The 25,922-nt window shown below is 50.1% G+C and overlaps 1 protein-coding gene across 1 annotated transcript in view; it reads left to right on the top strand.

The window, feature by feature from the left end:
- The first annotated feature begins 22,086 nt into the window (after positions 1–22,086).
- Positions 22,087–25,922, top strand: part of SLC9A8 (solute carrier family 9 member A8) — a 68,918-nt gene continuing 65,082 nt past the window's right edge. Inside the window, exons 1-2 of the mRNA XM_008141166.3 lie at positions 22,087–22,141; positions 24,027–24,205. Of these exons, the coding sequence (XP_008139388.1) occupies positions 22,116–22,141; positions 24,027–24,205 (205 nt within the window). The 5' untranslated portion in view covers positions 22,087–22,115. The remainder of the gene's footprint in view (positions 22,142–24,026; positions 24,206–25,922) is intronic.

Here is a 25,922-nt window from a genome sequence, read left to right as displayed (position 1 = left end):
AAAGCACTTGCTTCGCAGGGTAGTTATAAGGATCTAACTTCATGGTGCTTAAAAAGCATCTAGCAGAAGGAAGGTTACTACTGTGTGGGAACTGTACTGCGTGACGAGTTTGGAATCAGACAAACCCTGGATCAAAGCTTTGCTCACTATGTGACCTTAGGCAACTCGCTTGATCTCTCTGAGCCTCAGTTTCCCCACCTGTGCATGAAGATTTAAAAAATCCATACTGAGTTCATCAAATGCCTTTCGCTAGAAAGAAGAAGCTAATAAAACCCAAACTGGCTTAACTGGAATAGGCAATCCTGCCTCCCCTCTGGACAGTGGTAGATCTACCAGCCTTATGACATCAAGGCCCCAGGTTCTTTCCATCTCTGTTCTGCTGTCCACTGTGTTGGTTTCATCCTGAGGCTGGTTCTCCTCGTGATCATAGGATGACTGCCAAGAGCTATCAGGGCTACAGGCATCCTCTTTCATGTCCAGTAGGCAAATAAAATCACTTCCAGACTCCCTCCTGGAAGAATGAGGAAGAACTTTCCTGGTAACTATTTATGGTACTCACTTCTCATTGGCTAGATTTGGGTCACCTGCCCATTCCTGAACCAATCTCTGGCAAGAGGATACAATTCCTATGATTGGCTTAGACCAGTGGTCGGCAAACTGCGGCTCGCGAGCCACATGCGGCTCGCGAGCCGTGGTTTGCCGCTCTGTTGACTAATGAGTTTGCCAACCACTGGCTTGGGTCCCAGGCCTGTGGCTGGGCTGGAATGGATATCAAGGAGTCAACTACACTGTCCACTGCACCTGCCTCAAGGGTTGCAGGGAGAATGAAATGAGGTCGTGCTTACAAAGCTTAGCACACAGTAGGTGCTCAACAAATAGTAGTTCTTATTATAATTGTCAACATTATCATCATCATCATCATTTGGGAGTTTTGGCATCAGACAGACTTCCATTAACAGTTTCTCCACTTAGCTGTCTGGCCTTACAAAAGCTGCTGACCTTCACTTCTACTCTGTAACATGGAAATAAGTGTTCCCATCCCGTGTCATTATTGTGTGACAAATCATTAATGTTAAATCTGTGCTGATCATGCTCTTTTCTTTGGCCTTCCTGTAGGATTGATGGCCTCTCCCCCGCCTCAGTAGACGTGGTTCAAGTGAGGGGGACTCCCTTCCGGCACCAGGAGCAGGTGCCTTATCTTCCCCTGAAGTCCCCCATCCCTCAGGCCAATGTGATTGGTTCAGGGAAAGCATGTGATCCAAACTGGCCCGAGGACTGGCAGCTCTAGCGCTGTGCTGGTCTTCCCAGGGAAAGGGGTGCTCTCTTCTCTCTAGGATTGCTGAGCTGGAAGGTCAGAAGCTGGGAGCTGCTAGAGACCATCTTGGTGACCACATGGAAAGAGCCTGCCTGAGAGTGAAGCCAACAGAAGGGAGAAGTGGGAGATGAAGAGGGGCAGAGGCCTGTTGACACTGTTGAGCTCCTGGATCCAGCCATACCTGAATGAGTTGTACCACTGCACTTTTCCTCACGTGACCCGATTTTCCTTTAGACTACTTTGAGTTTCTGTTACTTGCAATGAGGAGTCCAGAGTCCCACCTAGTCTGACAGAGAAGGAGGTAGTCCTCTGAGGGTAGGACCATGCCTACCCAAATCTGCTTGGTATCCTAAAATTTTGCCCAGGCCAATGCATGAACTAGAATTCCAGAAGTATTGAGTTAAAAGCGAAGTCTGGTGAGGATACCTTTTCTCTAGTTTATAATAAACAGACATACACACACAGAGAAAACTGGAATCACACTCTACACCTTCCAACGCCACCTCCTCGAGAGGCCTTCTATAACCACCCAACTATGTAGCTCTGCCTCCATCCCCTCTCTTGCACCATAGCATTTTTCTTTTCTTTTTTTAAAAATATATTTTATTGATTTTTTACAGAGAGGAAGAGAGAGGGATAAAGAGTTAGAAACATCGATGAGAGAGAATCATCGATCAGCTGCCTCTTGCACAACCCCTACTGGGGATGTGCCCGCAACCAAGGTACATGCCCTTGACCGGAATCGAACCTGGGACCCTTGAATCTGCAGGCCGACACTCTATCCGCTGAGCCAAACCGGCCTCGGCGCATTTTTCATTATCTAAATTAACTTATTTTGTTTTCTTGTGCACTGTCTCTACGTAAGCTCTACGAGAGCAGGGGTTTTTCTCTGCTTATATTGCCGTGTCCCCAAGGCCTTGAACAGAATGGTTAAAGTACTCAATACCTATTTTTTTAAAATAAATATCGTTATGTATGTAGTTTGTTTTAACTGAGTGTTGTGATCAAAAACATCTTTCCAGGGTCATGGATATGAATCTGCCTCTACCTTTGAGATGAATGCACGGATTTCTACTGGCTGGATGGGTTGTTTGTTTCCCAAACCTTGCTGAATGACTGTGTGTGAAATAAACAGCCAGATGAACCAGGGTATGGGTGGGTCAGTACCTCCTTTCATGCAACAGAGTAGAGCAGGGAGAAGGAGAACCCACCCGGCCTTTGACAGGCTCGCCCTGATTCACAGGGAGAGGACTTGAGCAAACACAGACGACTTCATGCTCCAGCAAGAATTTCCCAGGCAAAAACAGTCCTCAAACAACAAAGGTGAGGACAGGAAACAATTCATTGAGGATGGAGTTGCTTATTAAGCTCCTACCCACAAATGGAATTAACTTAATTTTTCTTTCTAATTACAAAAGTAGTATCAGCTTACTATTATAAAAAAAATTCTCAGACAATACAGAAAATCATGAAGAGCGAAAAGCAGTCATAGTTTTAGAGCATTTTATAAACTATCTCATAGATTTTTTTCATTGCATAAACATATATTTAAACCCTAAAGCATATTTGTGCTATTTTTTAATGCAACAGTAATAGCTAAGGTTTATTAAGTACTTGAATGATATGCTAGGTGCTCTCCAGTTATTAATTTTATCCTAACAATAGTTCTGTGTGATAAGTTATATTATTAACCCCATTTTACATATAGGGAAACTGAGACACAGAGAGGTTAAGTGATTTAGCCCAGGTCACACCACTATAGGTAGCTAAGCTGGGATTCAGACACAGGTAGTCTGGCTTCAAAGCCCATGACCTTAACCACAGCCCATTGCCAAGGCAGAGCATAGGCCCTTTCCTAAGACAATATCCAGAGATAAGCTATCATTGTTAGGGCCTGTGTTTATTCTTCTACTAACGAATAACTGGGAATGTTGTAATTTTCCCCTATTTGGAAACAGAAGTGAATTTCCCTTTTGGTCTTTAAATGAGGTAAGAAAACTGGTTAGAGGCCACCCCAGCCAGTATTTCTAACCCAGGAGAATCATTAAAGGGGCTCAGCACCACTTGGAACCAACCAGTCAATCCATTATGCACACATACATTGTCCGGGGGAGTTACTTTTAATTTGAGAAACAGCCATAAAGTATTTATGTGCCTGTCATGCTTCTAAGACTTTGTGAATATTAGTTCACTCAATACAAAAATAATATTCTGAAATACTTACTGGGGAATGAGGCATGGGAGGATAACTTGCTCAAGGTGACAGAGGTAGTAAGTGGCAGTGCTGGCATTCAAACCCTGGCTAATTTGGCTGCAGTGCCTGATTTCTTAACTCTTATTCCGTCTGCCCCTTGGCCCAATTAAGCCAGACAGCGCTCCAGACCTCAAAGCAAGCCTGCTTTCAGCTGAGAACGGAAAGCAGCAAACTGAATATATTATCCTTCTTCTTCTTCCTCCTCTTCCTCTTCTTCTCTTCCTTCTCCTTCTTCTCCTTCTCCTCCTTCTCCTTCTCCTTCTCCTTCTCCTTCTCCTTCTTCTTCTTCCTCCTCTTCCTCTTCCTCCTCTTCTTTTAAACTACTTCCAGCTCAGAGTTCGTAGGTTCTAAGTCCATGCAGGCTCTGCCGTGGTCTATGCTCAGGGTCTCCCAGGCTGAAGATGCAGCCTGTCTGAGTCCTCCTCTGGAGGCAGAGGGAAGAGTCCACTTCCAGGCTCATTCAGGCTGTCGGCAACATTCAGTTGCCTGCAGTGGTAGAACTGAGACCCCAATCTCCTTGCTTGGTGGTGGTAGAGGCTATTCTCTCTGTCACTAGAGGCCTCCTATATTCCTTGACCCGTGGCCCCTTCCACTTTTTATTTAAGGCAATTATTTGAATTGTCCCACAAATTTGTCTCGGATAAGAACCAAAGGAAATGGGAAGCCCCTTAGAAACAGGTGCTCATCAGGACTTTTCTTTTATTTCCGTTTGTTTGGGGGCCCTGTGCTGGTGTGAGGTGTCCCTTTGTAGAAAGAGCTGGATCATGTCTGCTGGGCCAGGAAAGGGGAGACTCCCCCAACCAGACCACTAACCCTTAGCCCATCACCACCTTAGGGGTGTACAAGGGGAGCCTTGGAGATCACTGAGGAGAAAATGGAGGTTAGAGTTTCTTTGGAGGGGAGGGTTTTTGTGTTACTGCGTACATAGTACATAATAAGTGTTTAATCCATATTTCATGACTTACGGTGGATACTATTATAGGTATTAGAGCCCCTGAGAGTATAAAAGGGATGACAGATAATAAGGAGGTAAATTTTAAAAAGAAACAGAATATTCTGCTACATAAAAGAAGCCAGACACAAAATGCCACATATATGATTCCGTTTATATGAAATGTTCAGAATTGGCAAATCCATTGAGACAGAAAGTAGATTAGTGATTGACAGGAGATGGGTGAGGAGAGATTGACTGCTAACAGGTACAGAGTCTTATTGAGGTGATGGAAATGTTTGGAACTCAGATAGTGGTGATGGTTAGACAACATAATAAAAGCCATTGAATTGGACACTTTTAAATGGTTAAGTTTGTGTTACATGAATTACATCTCCATAATAATTTTTATTTTATTTTATTTTTGTTAGAACAACTGAGCAAAAAAAAAATTCCAGCTTATTGTGGACAATATTGTTTCATACATACATCAAACAGACCAAAAAAAATAAAATAAAATAAATAGCAATTTCATAGACAAAAAAAGGGGAAAAAGAAATTTTTATCTTTGGCCTTTTTAACCATCTCATACAAACCAACTACTTATAGTGCAGCTAAGTAGATACACAAAAAGTTACTGGAATGCTCAGAATAAGATTTTTTGTTTTTGTTTTTGCTTCTTAAAAAATATATATCTTTATTGATTTCAGAGAGGAAGGGAGAGGGAGAGAGAGAGAGAAACATCAATGATGAGAGAGAATCATTGATCGGCTGCCTCCTGCACGTCCCCTATTGGGGATTGAGCCCACAACCCAGGCATGTGCCCTTGGCGGGAATCGAACCTGTGACCCTTCAGTCTGCAGGCTGACGCTCTATCCACTGAGCCAAACCGGCTAGGGCTGTTTTTGCTTTTTTTACAAGGTTTGTTTGTTTTTCTCCTTTGAGATTATAATGACCATGGTCACACCATAAGTAAAGTCAGAAGTAGGACAGAGAATACGCCAAAAGCTGGTTTGGTCATCCCAAGATCTTGAAAAATGGCTGACCCCTAACGATATATACAAAAACAAAAATGTAAATAAAAAATACAAACAAATTTTCCTTTCTAAAGTACTTTTAAGAAAAAAAGCAGGGCCTTGGAAGTTTTGGTTCTTTTTTTTCTCCCCCGTGGCAAATTCAGGCTGTGGTTTTGGTTGGGTGGTAAAGAGTGCGTGTCATCTGCAGGTGGCGCTGCCCGGGGTGGGGGGTGGGCAGGCGGGCGGGAGTCTCTACTCGAAGGTGACCACGTTTAGATTCTGAGACGGGAAGTGGAGGGTGAATAGGCCACGGATGCCTTTAACTTTTCCTTTTTTTTGCTGTCTAGTCATCCTCATCCTCATCAGTCTTCTGCTTCTTGGTATCAACATTGTCATCCTTGGTGGTGATCTCGGAGCTGGTGTCCACGGCCGTGTCTGACATGGTGGGGTACGCCGCTGATCCTATGCAGTGGGGTTTTTTTAAAATATATTTTATTGATTATAGAGAGGAAGGAAGAGGAAGAGAGATAGAAACATCAATAATGAGAATCATTGATTGGCTGCCTCCTGCACACCCCCTACTGAGGATCAAGCCCACAACCCGGGCATGTGCCCTTGGCCGAAATCGAACCTGGGACCCCTCAGTCCGCAGGCTGACGCTCTATCCATTGAGCTAGGGCACAGTGGATTTATTTTTTTTAAGCGAGAGTTGGAGGACTCTGGGGAAGAAGCTGCCGGAGTCCGCAGCGGTGGAGGTGGTTGCAGCCAGCGGAGAGGGAGCCACAGGAACAATGCAAACATGGCTTTTCAGAGCAGCCAGTCACCATAATAATTTTTAAAACATCTTAAAAAAGAGAAAGAAATGGGATAATTTCACTTGATGGTATGTGTAGCAAGGATAAGAAAGGGAAATGTTGGACGAGTTAGTAGCTCTTGGGGCAAGTGAACCGGATAGTTCCTTCAGGCCCCACTGAGGAAGTGACTTTTGTAATGAGGCAGCTATGTAAATATCTAGAAGGCAGATGAAAGATCAGTATGTGCAAAGGTCCTGAGGTGAGGCCTTTTTTGGAGAGCTTCCACAATGGGGAGCCAGAATGCTTCTATGTGTCCACCATGCTGCAACCCAAGCTCCATGAGGACAGAGCTCCTTTGTTTGGGACTTCGCCCTTAGGTATCTCTTCATTGGGCTGTTGATTCGAAAGAGTGATAATGCTAGTAATTCAGATATACCAGAGAGAAGCCATAAAGTACTTCCTTTAAATGAAAAGAGAATTGAAATTACACCTGTGGCTTACTTTGTATTTTTTTTTCCAAAACATTACCACTTTATTCCCCATTTTACTGAGTTTCCAGAGCAGACACACTTATTCTTGGTTGCAAATACATCACCTTCAGCACATGCAATAGTTACGCCTCCTGACGACGAGCTGCCACACGCCTCGCCCTCAGTGCTTACTTTGTATTTTTATAGGACAGCCCTGCTAGGGCCTCTGAAGGCTTGTGTCCAGGAAGAACTTATTTATGAAAAACAAAAGACACGCCCAAATACCGATGTCAGTGTGCTTTAGCCGGTTCCTCGTGCAGCCTGGTGCATGGTGCTTCCCTGGACACCTGACATGCGATGTGATGTCTATTTACTGTCCAAGGGACAGTGCTGGGAGGTCAAGGGTGCAATGCACATACCTGCCTATGACTTTTAAGCACCCACAGATCCAGGTAAGGATCTGTTCAGTGAAATTATTGATTAAAATGTGAAAACAACAACAACAAAAGCACAAAGGTCCCGAGGTAAAGACAAGCTTGGCATGTTCAAGGAGCAGATAAGGGAGCAGAGCCTGGGGTCCAGTGAGTTGGGGTACAGTGAAAAAGGTGCACGAGTAGGTCAGAGACCTGCAGGGCAGAAAGCAGACCAAAGAGGGCCTTCAGGGTACTCAGAGGAGTTTGGTTTTTGTTCCCAATAAGATGAGGGTGTCCTAGCCGACTTGGCTCAGTGGATAGAGCGTCAACCTGCGGACTGAAGGGTAGCAGGTTCGATTCCAGTCAAGGGCATACGCCTGGATTGCGGGCTCAATCCCCAGTAGGGGGCATGCAGGAGGCAGCCGATCAATGATTCTCTGTCATCATTGATGTTTCTATCTCTCTCTCCCTCTCCCTTCCTCTCTGAAATCAATAAAAATATAAATAAAAAAAAGATGGGGAGCCATGGGATGCTTCTGAGCAAGAGAATAACATGATGAATGCTTAAAAGACAAGGAAGGATAGAAGAAGCAGACAATGTAAATAAAGCCCATTGATACTCTGCCTGCCATGAGGAACAGTCCTAACTGCCAGTCATCTGTCATAAACAAGAAATATGCCACCTTATCATACAGGGCGTCAAGGCCATGGCTATTTGTTACTTTCATCTTTGACACGGCCTCACCTTCCTATCCCATGAGTCACCAAGCTCTGTCAGTTCTTCCGCCCCCGACCCACACCCCTTCACCTTTGTATCGTTCCCACTGTCCCATCTTGAGGCCTGGTGACAGACGGAAGCACTAGTTTCCAGGCTGCCCCTAGGCTTATCTTTCTCCTTTCTCCCCTTAAAAATACCGTATTTTTTCTCATTTCTTGCTGCATATCACTTACAGGAAAAAATTTAAATAACACTAAAAAGAAAAAGAATACCCATGACCCACAATTCAGAGACAACCATTATCAAAACAACATTTTCACATATGTTATTCATGTCCTTTTTTATTTTCTTTAGGTTGTATTTGTTATGCATACACAGAAATTGAAGAGTCCAATTTCCTAAAACCAGAAATGTCTACTTCATTCCCTCCTCCCATTCCCCCTTCCCAAAGAAAACCACTTTTGCCCTCTTTTAACGGATTTTTGTCATTTAATCCCATGTCTCTAAATAACACGCTTCTATTTCTGTCTCTAAATTTTTCAGTTTTCAGTATAATCTTCTTTCCTGCTATAGGATATGAGGGTTCTGCTCTCTTTCCTTCCCTATATTTGACCCCAGCACATATACACACCCTCCCCCATTCCTCTCAAGATAGTTATATTTTAGTGAATCAATATTTAATATTTACATAATTGTGACTATGTAAATGCCATTCTCCATGGTAAACTATGGTGTCCTTTGCTTTCCTGCACAGCTTTATAGTTTTCCTTAAGTTAATAATTGTCTGGCTCCCTTCCCCCACCCCAAGGAGACCTAATTTTCTCAGTACATGTTTTCAGTTCAACTTCAAAGTTTTGCCAGTGGTCCAAGTAACCTCTCAGCATCTTCCAATGCATCAGAAATGGGATTCATCCACCTTTTTGAAGGGATCTCCCTGGAGCCTTCAGACCCGCTAGAATCTTGACTGGTTACCCCCTCTGGTCCACAGCTGTCAAAGATCCCCCTGGGATCTTCCTTCACCATCATCTGGGATTTCCATTTGCTTCCATCTTGTGTTGGGTTTCTGTTTCCTATATGTGCTGTCAAGTGGGTCACCACTGGAACTCTGGGAAACTGTTTGGAACATGCACCTCAGAGTTGTCCCACCCAAGTGGAGGTACTTGTCCTTCAACTCCTGTCCGTCGTTGGTTGAGGGCTGTTCTGGGAGCATCAACTCCCTAGCACAGCTGGCTTGTCCTGTGCTGAGAGGAAGCACTTAGGCAGCAGTAGGACCCTCCAAGGGGTTATGAGCAGTCACCAGCAGAGTTTGCCATGGGAGTGGAGAGCCCAAAAGAAATTCAGATTCCCAGGTCCCGTGCTGGAGATGCAGTAGATCTGTGATAGTGCGGAGGATGGGCCAGGTACCAGGTCACCAGGGCTGAAAACCCCAGGTGTCTAATAATGAACAATCAAACGTAGGGTGGGACCTCACCCCCAAGGTGACCTTTCCTCCCCTAGCATATTGGCTGGTCATGCAGTTTGGACCCCCAGACCTTTCCTCCCTAGAGATAACATCTAGGCCTGTTGTGTTTCAGCTCCAGGTCTAGGAAAACAGCAAAACCAGAGGAGCGACCCCACGGCTGCATTGAATAATGACTCCTGTCCTCGTGCAGACCAACCCGTCAGTGGAGATCACAATCCTGAAAGGACACTCCTGGAAAACTGCTGAATAGTCTATTGAGATTTTCCCCTGGGACCTCCCCTAAAATCTCCACCCTTAACCTTTTGCACTCGGATGTCGAGTGTGACTCAACACGGTTAGCATCGGTAGCAGCTCGATGAAAAAAGCAAGCGAGTGCAAAGGGTTAAAACCCTTAGGATGGAAGACCCAGTGGCTCTCCGTTCCTGGAGTCCCCCCTGGCCTTCCCCTTTTCCTTCCCCCTCTCTCTCCCTGCCCCAGGCACTTTACCATTAGCTTCCTCCTCCCAAGCTTCAAGAGCCCTTATTTTACCACTATGACTTGTTTCCTAAGCCCATTTCTTCTAGGAATTACTTCTTCTACCTCTGTGATTGACCCAATAAATGTTCTCCTTCAGTTTGGGTCTTGGCTCTGAATTCTTTCCTAGCCAGAACCCAAGTACCAAGGTTGCTGAACCAGGTTTGGAATGACCCCACCGGTCAGACACCTGGTACCATTCCAGCCACCTTCAACAATAGGATTGGAGTCTGTATTTTTTAACAAACTCTCTCAGGTGTATCTTTGCACCTGACTCCACTGAATTTTACAAGTCCAGATTTTCCATTTCTGCCCAGTAATTTTAATGCCTGTTACCTGCCAAATGGCCAGTACCATATTAAAACATTAAAGTCCACAGGCATTTAAAAAATTATGCCAAACTCTCCCCAATATGTAAATCCATATGAAACAGTACTAAATGGTAAAAATAAATGAAGGGAAGGCCAACACAGAACTTATTTTTCCCATGGTATGGTAGGCAGAGAAATGGCCCCTCAAAGACGTGCACGTGGCCCTGGCCAGTGTTGCTAAACAGAGCACCAGCCCATGCACCAAAGGGTCTTGGGTTCAATTCCTAATTCCCAGTCAAGGGCATGTACCTAGGTTGTAGGTTCTCTTCCCATTCCTGGTCAGGGCTCATGCTGGAGGCAACCAGTTGATGTGTCTCACATCAATGTTTCTCTCTTTTTCTCCCCTTTTCTTCCCCCCTCACTCCCTCCATCCACTCTATCTGAATAGAAATAGAGAAAATATACTCTGGTGAGGATTATTAAAAATAAAGGGATCACATGCTAATCCCTAAACCCTGGTACATGACAAGGGGAAATTAAGGTTGCTAATCAGTTGACCTTGAGATGGGGAGATCCTTCAAAAACATGAGATGGGCTCAATGTAATCACAAGGCTCCTTATAAAGGAAAAAGAAGGCAGGAAAGTCAGAGTCAGAGAAGATGTGATGACCAAAGCAGAAGTTGAAGTAATGCCATTGCTGGCTTTGAAGAGAGGAGATAGGGCCAACGAGCCATGAAATGTGGGCACCTCTAGAAGTTGGAAAAGGCAAGAAAAGATTCTTCCCTAGAGCTTCCAGGATAAACACGTGCAGCCCTACTGACACCTTGATTTTAACTCCATGACTCTTCTAACCTCTAAAACTGTAAGGTAATAATTTGCATTGTTTTAGGCCAGTTCCTTGCAATTAATCTCTTTTTTTTTTTTTTTTAAATTTCTTTATTGATTAAGGTGTCACATATTTGTCCTCATCCCCCCATTCCCATCCCACCCCACTCCCCACGCATGCCCCAATCCACTGTTGAACTTAACCGTTGGATAGGCTTATATGCATGCATACAGGTCCTTTGGTTGAACTCTCCCCCTCCCCCCACCCTCCCCCTACCCTCCCCTATCCTCCCTCTGAGGCCCGATAGTCCGATCGATGCCTCCTTGCTTCTGGTTCTGTTCTTGTTCCTCAGTCTATGTTGTTCATCATTTCCTCTAGATGAACGAGATCAAATGTCACTAGATATATACTAATAAGAACTGAATGTGAGACGAGCAATAATATTTATGCTGACAGGCAAATGAATCAATCTGTAGCGAGCTTCCCCCTGGACCAACAGTTCTTTTGAGACCCAATTTCGATGTCCAGTAGTTCCTTATGTGTACATGTCAGCACTGACCCCTCAGCTCTGGATGGTGGACAAATGGTGGTAATGGAGGTCCGACTCCCTCTGGTTTGGTCTCGGCCGAACCCAGGGGCACGGCGTCACCTGGACTAAGGGGCACGTGGCCTCACCCATACCCAAGGGGCGCGTGGTCTCACCCGGGCCTGGGACCCAGCCTCACCCGGATGGATCCAGGGGCGCACAGCCTCACCCGGACCCAGGATCTGGCTTCACCCGTACCCAGGGACGCTTGGCCTCTCCCAGACCCAGGGGCACGTGGCCTCACCCGGGCTTAGTTGCACAAGGCCTCACCTGGATCCAGGGACATATGGTCTCTCCCGGATCCAGGGATGCTTGGCCTCTCCCAGCCCCAGGGCCACTTGGGCTCACCCAGGCCTAGGTGCACGAGGCCTCATCCGGATCCAGGGACGCATGGTCTCACCCGGACCCAGGGACGCTTGGCCTCTCCCAGACCCAGGGGCACGTGGCCTCACCCGGGCCTAGGTGCACGAGGCCTCACCCGGATCCAGGGACACATGGTCTCACCCAGACCCAGGAACGTTTGGCCACTCCCAGACCCAGGGCCACTTGGGCTCACCCGGGCCTAGGTGCACGAGGCCTCATCCGGATCCTGGGACACATAGTCTCACCCGGACCCAGGGACGCTTGGCCTCTCCCAGACCCAGGGCCACTTGGGCTCACCCGGGCCTAGGTGCACGAGGCCTCACCCGGATCCTGGGACACATGGTCTCACCCGGACCCAGGAACGTTTGGCCACTCCCAGACCCAGGGCCACTTGGGCTCACCCGGGCCTAGGTGCACGAGGCCTCACCCAGATCCAGGGACACATGGTCTCACCCGGACCCAGGGACGCTTGGCCTCTCCCAGACCCAGGTCCACTTGGGCTCACCCGGGCCTAGGTGCACGAGGCCTCACCCGGATCCTGGGACACATGGTCTCACCCGGACCCAGGAACGTTTGGCCACTCCCAGACCCAGGGCCACTTGGGCTCACCCGGGCCTAGGTGCACGAGGCCTCACCCAGATCCAGGGACACATGGTCTCACCCGGACCCAGGGACGCTTGGCCTCTCCCAGACCCAGGGCCACTTGGGCTCACCCGGGCCTAGGTGCACGAGGCCTCACCCGGATCCTGGGACACATGGTCTCACCCGGACCCAGGGACGCTTGGCCTCTCCCAGACCCAGGGCCACTTGGGCTCACCCGGGCCTAGGTGCACGAGGCCTCACCCGGATCCAGGGACACATGGTCTCACCCAGACCCAGGGACGCTTGGCCTCTCCCAGACCCAGGGCCACTTGGGCTCACCCGGGCCTAGGTGCACGAGGCCTCACCCGGATCCTGGGACACATGGTCTCACCCGGACCCAGGGATGCTTGGCCTCTCCCAGACCCAGGGCCACTTGGGCTCACCTGGGCCTAGGTGCACGAGGCCTCATCCGGATCCAGGGACGCATGGTCTCACCCGGACCCAGGGACGCTTGGCCTCTCCCAGACCCAGTGGCACGTGGCCTCACCCGGGCCTAGGTTCACGAGGCCTCACCCGGATCCAGGGACACATGGTCTCACCAAGACCCAGGAACGTTTGGCCACTCCCAGACCCAGGGCCACTTGGGCTCACCCGGGCCTAGGTGCACGAGGCCTCACCCGGATCCTGGGACATATGGTCTCACCCGGACCCAGGGACGCTTGGCCTCTCCCAGACCCAGGGCCACTTGGGCTCACCCGGGCCTAGGTGCACGAGGCCTCATCCGGATCCAGGGACGCATGGTCTCACCCGGACCCAGGGACGCTTGGCCTCTCCCCGACCCAGGGCCACTTGGGCTCACCCGGGCCTAGGTGCACGAGGCCTCACCCGGATCCTGGGACACATGGTCTCACCCGGACCCAGGGAGGCTTGGCCTCTCCCAGACCCAGGGCCACTTGGGCTCACCCGGGCCTAGGTGCACGAGGCCTCACCCGGATCCAGGGACACATGGTCTCACCCGGACCCAGGGACGCTTGGCCTCTCCCAGACCCAGGGCCACTTGGGCTCACCCGGGCCTAGGTGCACGAGGCCTCACCCGGATCCAGGGACACATGGTCTCACCCGGACCCAGGGACGCTTGGCCTCTCCCAGACCCAGGGCCACTTGGGCTCACCCGGGCCTAGGTGCTCGAGGCCTCACCCGGATCCAGGGACACATGGTCTCACCCAGACCCAGGAACGTTTGGCCACTCCCAGACCCAGGGCCACTTGGGCTCACCCGGGCCTAGGTGCACGAGGCCTCACCCAGATCCAGGGACACATGGTCTCACCCGGACCCAGGGACGCTTGGCCTCTCCCAGACCCAGGTCCACTTGGGCTCACCCGGGCCTAGGTGCACGAGGCCTCACCCGGATCCTGGGACACATGGTCTCACCTGGACCCAGGGATGTTTGGTCTCTCCCAGACCCAGGGCCACTTGGGCTCACCCAGGCCTAGGTGCACGAGGCCTCACCCGGATCCAGGGACACATGGTCTCACCCGGACCCAGGGACGCTTGGCCTCTCCCCGACCCAGGGCCACTTGGGCTCACCCGGGCCTAGGTGCACGAGGCCTCACCCGGATCCAGGGACACATGGTCTCACCCGGACCCAGGGATGCTTGGCCTCTCCCAGACCCAGGGCCACTTGGGCTCACCCGGGCCTAGGTGCACGAGGCCTCACCCGGATCCTGGGACACATGGTCTCACCCGGACCCAGGGATGCTTGGCCTCTCCCAGACCCAGGGCCACTTGGGCTCACCCGGGCCTAGGTGCATGAGGCCTCACCTGGATCCAGGGACACATGGTCTCCCCCGGACCCAGGGACGCTTGGCCTCTCCCCGACCCTGGGCCACTTGGGCTCACCCGGGCCTAGGTGCACGAGGCCTCACCCAGACCCAGGGACACATGGTCTCCCCCGGACCCAGGGACGCTTGGCCTCTCCCCGACCCTGGGCCACTTGGGCTCACCCGGGCCTAGGTGCACGAGGCCTCACCCAGACCCAGGGACACATGGTCTCACCCGGACCCAGGGACGCTTGGCCTCTCCCAGACCCAGGGCCACTTGGGCTCACACGGGCCTAGGTGCACGCGGCCTCACCCGGATCCAGGGACACATGGTCTCGCCTGGACCCAGGGGTCTGTGGGCTCTCCCAGACCCAGTGGCGCTTGGCCTCGCCCGGGCACGGGATCCAGCGTCATCCGGGTCCAGGGGCACTTGGCCTCACCCGGACCCGGAGTCCGGCCTCACCTGGACCCAGGGGCATGTGGCCTCACCTAGACCCAGGGACGTGAGGCCTCACTTATACCCAGAGGCGTGTGACCACACCCGAGCCCAGAGGCGCGCAACCCCGCCCGCACCCGGGTCTCAGCGGGGCCCCGTCTTCCCGATCCCAATTCCTGCCGGTCAATCCCCCCTCAGCAATTCCCCTGGCCATCATCCAGAGCTCCAGTATGGCTGCTGCAGAACTCGTCGGGCGGCGGCTCGGCGAAGCTCCGGTGCACCCGGTGCATGGCGGTGGGCCAGTCTGGCGTCGCTGCGTCGGCCCTTGGGTCTGCATCGGTGGCCGGTCGCCGAGCATGCGCACCTGGCCGCTTCCGGGGCGTTGAGATTCTTGACGGACTCAGAGGTCAGCAAGCGCGGAGTCTCCCACCCCATGTCTCATAGGGGCTCGTCTGTCCGTGCTTGGCTGCCAGTGGAGCCGTCCCCTCAGCCGGAGACCGCCGGGGGAACTGCGCCGAGCACGTTCCAGGCCGCTGTTGTATCGCCTGAGCCTTAGTTCTTTTGTGTCGCCTGAGCTGTAGTTCTTAAAGTGTGGTCTTTGGGTCACCGGCATCAGCATCATCCCACATACCCCTCTTTTATTCTAGTTGTAGAGCATCTACTCAGCCAGCCCTATGGTGGTCTTGGATGGTGTCTGCTCTGCTCTCTTGTCGAAGTCTCAAAGTTGTTGTGGTAGGCAACAATCAGGCTTCCGCCCTATGCCTCCATCTTGGTCCTCCTTTGTATAGTTAAGTCTTGATTGTTGTTGGTGTCACTGGGGGGGCTCTCTTTGTCTATAAAGGAAGAGTTGCTGTGCAGGAGACACGTTTATGGGCCGGGTCTTGGTGCAGCAAAGCTTTGGCGCTCACTGAATATTCCCGTTGAATGTGTCCCTTATGCACGTGGTTGAAATCTGGTGTCATCTCCCACAGACCACTAGATGCCCTCGTTTCTGGGTCTCCAATGGGGTGTAGATCAGCTACTGCCTTAGGCATTCAGCAAGGATTACAGCAAAAACTGTAGTTTCTTCCTCCTGTCTGAGTGGCCCTGGAGCAGTCCGACTAGAACAGCAGATCATCTGGTCCGCTGCCAGAGGGCAGGCCACCCACATGCATAAGCCGTTGCTTGGGGCGCAGGTGTGCCTGCAAGACTTGCGGGGCAGGTCTTCAAAATGTGCGGGGCGGGTCCCTGGGCGGGGCGGGGTCTCAGGGCGCCAACAGGCCATGGTGCGGCGAGCCTCGATGGCTGTGAGTCTGGTCCTTCTGCCTTCCATGTATCTAAGTCCCCTCGTTCCGCACTCCAGCGCAGCAAACACTGATTGTTGGGCGCACCTCTGCAAGAGTCCCGCCTCTCCCCGCAGGCATCTGGGTCTCCCGGGGTTCGCCAGAAGATGGGTTTCAGGGTGATGGAGAGCTAATCTCCCTTAGGTTTGGAACAAAAGCCCCTTTCCCCCGCCACCAGCCAGACCCACGCACCTCCACACCTCATCCCCTCCGATTTCGCTGGGTGCGAGGCAACAGAACAGCCTTTAACCTCCGCCGCCATCTTTTTCAAACTTCTCAATTTGTACTTCTTAATCCCTTCATTTCAGTCAACTCTACTGAAGTCTAGCGCCGCCGGGAGGTGCATGGAAAGGGCGCCCGGGCCTCCGTCCGGTGCGCGGTGCGCGCGTCCCGCGGAACCAGGCGCGCGAGGGCCGCGCGGCTGGGACGGGCGCTGGGCGGCCGCCGAGCTCCAGGCACCGCCATCGCCGTGTTCCGGACGTCGCCGCCGCAGCGTCCCCCCAATTTATACTTCTTAATCCCTTGAATTCAGTCAACTCTACTGAAGTCTAGCGCCGCCGGGAGGTGCACGGAGAGGGCGCCCGGGCCTCCGTCCAGTGTGCGGGGCGCGCGGCCCGCGGCACCAGGCGCGCGGGGGGCTGCGCGGCGGGGACGGGTGCTGGGAGGCCGCCGGGCTCCGGGCGCCGCCGCTGCGGCGGCGTCCCCAGCGTCCCGGGCCGGGCGGCCTGCGGGGGCGGCGGAGTTGCGAAAGTGAGTTAGTTTCCCAGGGTTTCGCCCGGAATGGTGTTCAGTGCAATCGGAGCCGGCGCTCAGCGCACTCCGGAGCCTTTATCTCCTTCCTGCCAGTGAACTCCGGCCAGGTCATCAGCCGCCCCCTCCTCTCCGGCTCCATCCTCCCCGCAGGCGCGTGTGCTCGTGTCTCCGCCCGTTTCTCCATACCTCAGGCTTTTACGGCTTCCCCGACTGTCCCCGTGGCCTTCTCCTTCCCCCCAGCTGTGGGCATTTCAGTCCACCAACTTTCCTGTGGTTCTGGACGATGTCCGTTCTGACCTCTAGTTGTATTTTTGAAATTGTTGTGCCCGGCTGCAGGTTAGGTGTTTAACCTATGCCGCCATCTTGGTTCTCCTGCAATTAATCTCTTAATATATTTCTCCTACTGGCTCTGCTTCTCTGATAGAACCCTGACCGGTACACATGATAACTACTTTGATTCCCTTTCAAAACATATTTGAAATATCAAATTATTAAAAAGTTTTTGTTGGTGCCCCTATTTTGCTGACAGCTTCAGCATTTTCTTTAATAAAAATTAAATAAATTACTGAGCATCATGTGCTTGGAGTAATGTCTGGTACAGAGTAAGTGTTCAAGAAATGTTAAAAAAAAAAAAAAAAAAAGAACAAAATAAAGACAGGAGTGTGATAAGCCCTCTGCTTTCAGGAACTTACATCCTAGCGGGGAAAATGGATGATAAACTTAGGGAATAAGGAAAGGCGAGAACCAGAGGGATGGGGGAGTCTGATAATGATAAGTATATCAGAAACACTTATTTTAATATGTTTTTACTGATTTTTAGAGAGAGGGGAAGGGCGAGGGATAGAGAGATAGAAATATCAATGAGAAACAGCATTATTGATCAGCTGCCTCTGCACGCCCCCTCCCGGGGATCAGGTCTGCAACCTGGCCATGGGCCCTGAACAGGAATCGAACCAGCGAGCTCTTGGTTCAATGCTCAACCACTGAACCACACTGACCAGGCAGAAACACTTCTTTTAAGACTAGACTAAGGGTCAGCTGCCCATGGTGGGCCAATCCAGCCGGCCATCTGCTTTCATATGGACCCTAGCTAAGAATGGTTTCCATATTTTTAAATAGTTGGGGAAAAATCAAAAGAGTATTTCATGCTTGGCTGGTGTGGCTTTGTGGTTGAGTCTCAACCTATGAAACAGGAGGTCATGGTTGATTCCTGGTCTGGGCACATGCCCGAGTTACCAGCTTGATCCTCAGTGGGGGGCATGCAGGAGGCAGCTGATCAATGATTCTCTATCATCATTGATGTTTCTATCTCTCTCTCCCTCTCCGTTCCTCTCTGAAATAAGTAAAAATATATTTTTAAAAAAGAATATTTCATAACATGTCAAAATGATAAATTCAAATTTTAATACCCATAAAGTTTTATTGGAACACAGTCATGCCTATTTAAATCATCTATGATGTCATTCCCACTGTAACAGCAGAGTGGATTTGTTGTAACAGAGATCACACTAAAATACTTCCTGTCTGGCTTTTTATAGAAAAATTCTGCCAATCCCTCCTTTAGACTGAATGGTCAGGGAGGGTCTCCTGAGGAGGTGACATTTAAGCTGAGATCTGAATGACAAGATTGGAGGTAGAGGGCAGAGAGAACAGAAAACAAAGGTAGAGCTTTCTCTCTAATCCTGTAACAGCCTTCTAAAGGCTTCTGGCACAGTAATGGGGCCTTGAGGTTCTGCAGGTGCTGAGGGGGTCCCAGGGTCACAGAGCCCACAGGTACCGAGTTCGGGTAAAGAGGCAGAACTGCCTGGCACCAAAGCCTGCCATGTCCTCTGCCACCCCCTTTTTAGCCTGACAGGGCACAAGAGCCCAGGAACTGCATGTCAAATGGCTTTATTTGCCTTCCTGGGGACTTTAGATTCCTTCTCAGGAATAGGTGACAAGAGTCTGGGATTTTCCCATAGGCCTGAGAGCAGGTGTTCTTCCGCCTCCTGGTTGGCAGCAGGTACATGATTGCCACAAAGCCCGGAACTAGACCTGATAGCAGGATCTGTGGCAAGGGCAGTGGGTGGCATAGCAGATAAAAAGGGGCATCCATCAATGAATTCGGGGCCCTGCTTTCATCCTGACTGACCCACAGCCTTCAGTCTGATGCAAGGGGCCTACCCCCGCCCATGGGGGGGGGGGGAGCTCAACTTCAGCTGGGTTTTTCTGGGGCTGGAAGGAAAGTGACAACCTCAAGCTCTCAGTCAGTAAGTGTGGCTCAGAGAGAACCTGGCTCTCAATCCCTAAGGGCCAGTTCATTTTTGCCAGCTCTGTCTGTGATAAGGGAGGAGAAGAGCCCCATGTTAGAACCAGAGAAATTAAGGTAGTGGAGAGCACCAAGGAGTACCAGTTATAAGCACAGACTCTGCCAGAATCACAGCCTCAGCATTTGCCAGCTAGCTGCGTGACTTCGGGCAAATGGTTGACTTCTTTAGTTTGTGGATTATGATAGTATCTGCCTCAAAGAAGTATAAGGAATTAAGGAAACAATAGCTCAGCACCACACCCACAGGAAGGACTCAATAAACCTTGGCTGATCCTAAGCACATTCTCTGTTAGCTTTAATAACAGTCCTAAAAGGTCTTTGAGAGGCAGCAGGCTCTGGGTTTGGACCCCTGCCCAGGGCCAAAAGTTTTGTCATCCTTGACTTCTTTCTTTTACATGCCACAGTTCATCAGCAAATCTTGCCTTCAGTATGCACCCGGAGTCCAATCATTCCTACTATCTCCACGGTATCACCTCAATCCAAACTACGACCAGCTCTTGCCCAGATTATTGCAAAGGCCTCCCAGCAGATCTGAGGGCTTTCATCCTTACCCCCCACACACTCCTCACCCTACCCAACTCTCTATAGTCAAAGGGGTCCTAATAAAAGTCAGGTTGTAGCACTCCTCTTTTTGAAACCCTTCTGTTTCCTAACACATGTAGAGTTAACTAATGTCTTTATTTATTCAGTGATCATTTATTATTGAGTACCTACTATGTGCCAGGTACTGTTTTAGGCACTGGAGATAAAGCAGAGAACAAAACAGATAAAAACCTGAATTCTGGAAGTTTACATGCTCATAGAGGAAGGACAATCCAATATAATAAAGAGGTAATATGCAAATTGACCCTCATGCCCTCACACAAGATGGCCGCCCCCATGTAGTCAAAAATGGCTGCCACAAGATGGCCAACAGGGGAGGGCAGTTGGGGGTGAGCAGGCCTGCAGGGGAGGGCAGTTAGGGGCGACCAGGCCTGCAGGGGAGAGCAGTTGGGGGTGATCGGGCTGGCAGAGGAGAGCAATTGGGGGGACCAGGCCTGCAGGGGAGGGCAGTTGGGGGCAATTGGGCCGGCAGGGGAGCAGTTAGGTGTCGATCAGTCTGACAGGGGAGTGGTTAGGGGCAATCAGGCAGGCAGACAGGCGAGTGGTTGGGAGCCAGCAGTCCCGGATAGTGAGAGGGATGTCCAACTGCCAGTTTAGGCCCGATCCCACAGGGTCATCCCTCGAGGGGTCCCAGATTGGAGAGGGTGCAGGCTGGGCTCAGGGACACCCTCCCCCTCCCCCCCCCCCAGTGCATGAATTTCGTGCACCAGGCCTCTAGTAAACAAATAAAACAATATGTTTTGGTGTTCTGGAGAAAAATAACTCAGGGAAGGGGAGGGGCCTTGGATTTTAAACAGGATGGTCAGGGAAGAGAGAATGGACAAAGTACAAATTAAACAAAAAGCCCAAAATTGAAAAAGGTGGGAACCAAGGGGCAAAGGAGTACAGCCATGCGCCCCTTAACAACAGCGATGCGTTCTAAGAAATGCATCTTTAGGCAATTTCATCATTGTACAAACATCACAGAGTACACTTACACAAACCTAGATGCTATAGCCTACTGCACACCTAGCCGACCACCCTCACATGTGAGGTCTGTTGTTGGCCAAAATGTCATTATGCAGCCCATGATTGCATTCTAGACAAAAAGATCAGCCAGTGCAGAGGTGCAGTGTTCCCTGTATATTCCAGGCACACTGGGAAAGCCACTGTGACCATAGTGGAAAGTGTGCTTAAGGGGGAGAGGGACCCACCTCAGAGGGGGGAAAGGGGCAAGGTTGAGTGAGTCCTGTAAGTATGCCAAGTTTTTTTTTTTTTCTCTGATCAAAATTGGAAGCCAGTGGAGGTTTTGAGCAGAGGAGTGACCAGAGTTTTAAAAGGTCACTGGGGCCACTGTGTGGAAGACCCTGGGAACAAAGGCAGGGTCAGGGAGAAGGTTTAGGCAGCTTTGCAGATGTTGAGATAAGATGGCTTGGACCAGGAAGGAGGTAGCAGCAGAGGTGGTGTCAAATCCAAAAGCCTTACAAGCCCTAGCTGGTTTGTCTCTGTGGATAGAGCATCAGTCTGTGGACTGACGGGTCTGGGTTTGATTCCAATCAAGGGCACATGCCTGGGTTGCAGGCTCCATCCCCTGGGGCGTGTAGGAGGAAGCCAATCAATGATTCTCTCTCATCATTGTTTTTCTCTCTCCCTTCCTCTCTGAAATCAATAAAAATATACTTTAAAAAAAAAAAAGCCTTACAATATAGTGTAGCCCTCCTGATAGGGTCCCTCTTATTCCTCCAAGCTCACCTTGTTCCTTCCTGTATCCCCAACCTCACAGACCACTGCTAGGCACATATAGGCGTCAGTGATCAAATTAATCAATGATTCATCCTTAGATCATCATCACCTATTTTAATGATAGGCATATAGTCAGAACTCAAATGTTTACAGATAAAATGCTGCACAGTTCTGCAAAGCCAGGTGGCTAGTCCTCTTTGCAGCTGAGGAAAACTGAGGCTCAGACTGGGGAAGTGTGCCCCTGGGGTCCCTCCGCCCAGCCGAGGCTAGAAGCTTCCTTCCCAACACTCAGCTAGGGTAACTGACAGTGACCTCACAGGAGCTTCCCTCAAAACGTCCCCGCCCAGTGGTGGGGAAAAGCCAAAACCACGCCGGGCCAGAAGGTCACGAAGTCCGGGAAGCCCCGGGGACTGTCCTCTCATAGGCCACCTCCCACCCCCGGGCTATAGAGACAGAGGGACAGAAGGGCCGCCCTTGCGCTGCCGAGGCCCCGCCCCCGGCACTTCGCCGGCCCGCGCCTGCAGCGGAAGCCGGAAGCAGAGGCGGGCCCTGCTAGCCCCGCGGCTCCGAACTCGGTGGTCTTGGAGGCTCCGCAGGATGGGGCAGAAGATGGCGGAAGAGGAGTGAGTGGGCTTTTCCGGGGCGGCGGAGGCGATGGGGCTGGGCCCCAGCGGGTGACAGCTAGCGCCTCAGGCCGCCCCCCGTCCCCAGAAGGAGGAGCTCCTTGTGCTGGTTGGCCAGGACTGATCTTGCCGGCCCCTGCGAGGAGGGCGGGAGGGACGGGCCTGGGCCCGACACGGCCTCCTTGAGGTCGGAACCTCAGGCTGGGGATCGGCCGCCCAGTGCAGGCCTCGAAAGCCGTCTAGCGGCACCCGCAACCCAAACTTCCCTTTCCCAGTTTTCCGGTCTTCTGATGGTTACGGAGCGCTCCGCCTGCTCCAGGAAGTCCCCCTTTTACCCCCTAGTTAGCCAGTCGCCTCTTCCACCGTAGAGATCATTTTCTGCATCTGTCTCCATTGAGTTTCATTCATTCATTCATTCATTCATTCATTCATTAACTGTCGGCCATCTATATGTTTCAGGCCCTGGGCACATAGTAGTGAAGGAGGCAAACCAGGAGCCTCCCTCTGGGAACTTCCTTTCTTGTAGCAAAAGACCATAAATAGACAAGACGATTTCAGTGCTCTGAAGGAAGTGGAATAGTGTTAGGGTGGGGGAGTCTACTCAGGAAGGAGTGCCAGTGCCAGGAGGAGGGATAGGAGAGGGTACAGCGAGTGCAAGAGACCAGAGGAGAGACAGGCTTTAGTGCCTTTGAGGGACAGAAAGGCAGGCTGGGTGCCTGGAGAGTAGAGAGCAAGGGGGCTGCCATACAAGATGAAATGGGGGCGGCAGGGGTTCCTGTCCTCCAGGTGTTTCTGGGGAGGGACCACTCTTAGTCCATCTCCATGCCTGCTGGGCACAGTGTATTGCATGTTATAGATGCCTTATCTATGTGTGTGGAATGAGTATGTAAAAATTCACAGGGAACCCCGTGAATTTGAAATTTGGCTCCCTCACCTGTCAACTTTTCCCATATGTCTCTTGGCTGATGGTCATTTCATTTAGTCACCTTATTTGTTAAGCATCCGCTCTGTCCCAGACACTAAACTGTGCCTCAGCAGCACAAAGCAAAAGAGGTGGCATGAACCAGTGATTTCATGTTTGTCGCAAAGCTTAGTTCTGCCACTGACCAACTGAGGCATTGTCCAAATTATGCAGCCTCTCTGAGTCTCTGTTGTTCATGGGTATAAAAGGGAAAGTAAGAGGATCCACCTCAGACATGTTATGCCTATTAAACGAGAGTTTGTATGTTACCTAGCCCCTGGAATGAAGCGAGCCTCAATACACATTAGCTGTTATAATCACAATTGCAATGACTATAGTATCAATAGTGCGCTAGTGGACAATCCCCACACGTGAGGAGAGAGCTGTGGGGGACATAAGCGGTGGCACGGAGCGGGGTATTACAGAGGGGGTTACACTGAGCCTTTTGAAATCTGAGAAGGATCTTATAAAGTAGGGTAGGGCATTCCAACCAGATCACCAATTGCGCAAATTCAGGTGGCTTCTTCAACTTGTGGATATAATCCAAGGAAAAGAATGTAACGAGAAATAAAGGCACCAAGTAAATAATGTTGGACCTTGGAAGTGATGAGATTCCAGTTTGCCTCTGATTAAATCCCCCATTATGGCCAAAGAGCAGGTGGCATGTGGTGTCTACGCAGGCCCCGAACGCCCCTTGTTCCTGTCCTCTAAATGGCTGCGTTCAGAAGCACCTGAGGGCACCGGTACCATCCTGTGGCAGCAGGCAGGACATTTTGTAATCAGTTTCTCTCTTAAGGCCTGCCTGTTGGCTGCAAGACTTATGACTCCTATGAAGCTCTGTGCCAAGTTTTATCTGGCTTTGTGTGTGGATACTTTGGAGCCCTTTTTCCTTGATCTAATTCTGCTTTTTGTGTCCTCCAACAGGTTCCCCAACACAACTCACGAAGCTTTCAATGTCACCCTTCACACTAGCCTGCTTGTCACTACAAAACTGGTGCTCCCGACCCCTGCCAAGCCCATCCTCCCTGTGCAGACCGGGGAGCAGGCTCAGCAGGAGGAACAGTCAAGTGGCATGACTATTTTCTTCAGCCTCCTTGTCCTAGGTGAATGCAGTCGCCATCATCTACCACCTTGCGTGTCTGTGTGTGTTGTGTGGTTAACCCCCTTTAAGCCACTGCTTACTTTGGCAAATCCTCCATTTGGTTTTCACTTCAGACTGAGGGACTATGATAGTGCATAACATTGTAGCAGAGTACTTCTTTTTCTTTATAAAAACATAGAGCTTAACAATTCTGAAGAGCCCTTTTTTTAAATACCTTAGATGTCCTTTGGAAGAGGGAATTAAAGATTTTTGACCTAGAAAGAACCTTGAACATCTAGTGTAGTGGATTTCAAACTCTGCTCATGGAAGTCTGTGTGTGTATGGTAGCAGGAAGTAGAGGCAGTCAAATGGGAGGGCATCTGACTTTGACCAGAGCAGCATTTTGTCTCACCTCTATTAAGCTTCTGTGTAAAATTTTATGTAAAGGTTTTGCTGCTGAGGAAAAGATCAGGTGCCCTTGCCCTAGCACACTGCTATCCTTAATCTCTGTCATTTCATTAACCAGAGTCATGGTTTTCACCATATCTGTATAGCACTTATGCTGTTATTTACTTATGTAATATTTTTCTTTCAACTTTTTCACTGTGTCAAACTTAAAATCTCATTTTGTTCAACCTCCTCCTCTAACGGGTGAGGAAATTTAGGCCCAGAGAGTTTAAGCAGTCGACATACCTAAGATCTGGGAACTAGAAGCTAGTAGCCAGATTACCAAACTTCAGTCAAGAACTTTAGATAAAAGGCATTAACTTCAGTGCCTTCCAGACACTATAGAGAGTAGACAACTGTGTTAAACAAACCTAAAAATATCCAAATGAAACTGCACAACCACTTTGGATTAGCTGACTACAGAAGAAATAGCTTAGAACTTGACCTAAGTCCAAACTCTCATTTGAAAAGTGAAGCTGGCATGTTTACATTTCCCACTCTTCTTTAATGATAGTTAGTCATATTTCCAATTAGATCTTTTTAGAAAAGTGAAAGGCGCAACGGGATTTAAAGGTGCAGAGTATTTCTCTGATGTCCATTAGTGTTTTTTGAGGGAAAGTGTCACTTCTTTCACACTTTAGTCAGATTCTTTTAAAGTCAATTTTAATAATACAGTAATTTTTTCTTGTTGTTAATCCTCACCCGAGTATATTTTTTTCCATTGATTTTTTTTTTTTTTTTTTTTTTTTAGAGAGAATGGAAGGAAGTGGGAGAGATCGAGAGAAACATCAATGTGAGAGAGACATCAATTGGCTGCCTCCATGGGGCCGGGGATCAAGCCTACAACCAAGGTATGTCCTCTTGACTGGAATTGAACCTGAGACCCTTCAGTCCGTTTTTTTAAAAAATATGTTTTTATTGCCTGGCTGATGTTCTCAGTGGTTAGAGCATCAGCTGCCCATGGGGGGCTCTTGGGTTTGATTCCCGGTCAAGGGCATGTACCTCAGTTGCAGGTTCGCCCCTCTCCCCAGTCAAGGCGCATGTGGAAGGCAACCAGCCAATGTGTCTCTCTCACATCGGTGTTTCTCTCTCTCTCTCTCTCTTTCTCTCTCCTCTTCTCCTCTCTCCCTCCATCCCTCCCTGCTACTCACTCTGAAAAGCAATGGAAAAAACATCCTCAAGTGAGGATTTCAACTTATATATATATATATATATATATACTAGAGGCCTGGTGCGTGATATTTGTGCATGGGTAGGGTCCCTAGGCCTGGCCAGTGATCAGGGCTGATCTG

This window comes from Eptesicus fuscus, chromosome 12 (genome assembly GCF_027574615.1).
Source record: "Eptesicus fuscus isolate TK198812 chromosome 12, DD_ASM_mEF_20220401, whole genome shotgun sequence".
In the NCBI taxonomy this organism is placed as follows: domain Eukaryota; kingdom Metazoa; phylum Chordata; class Mammalia; order Chiroptera; family Vespertilionidae; genus Eptesicus; species Eptesicus fuscus.
The sequence above is the reverse complement of the archived record's forward strand: the minus strand, read 5'-3'. Positions and strand labels throughout refer to the sequence as shown.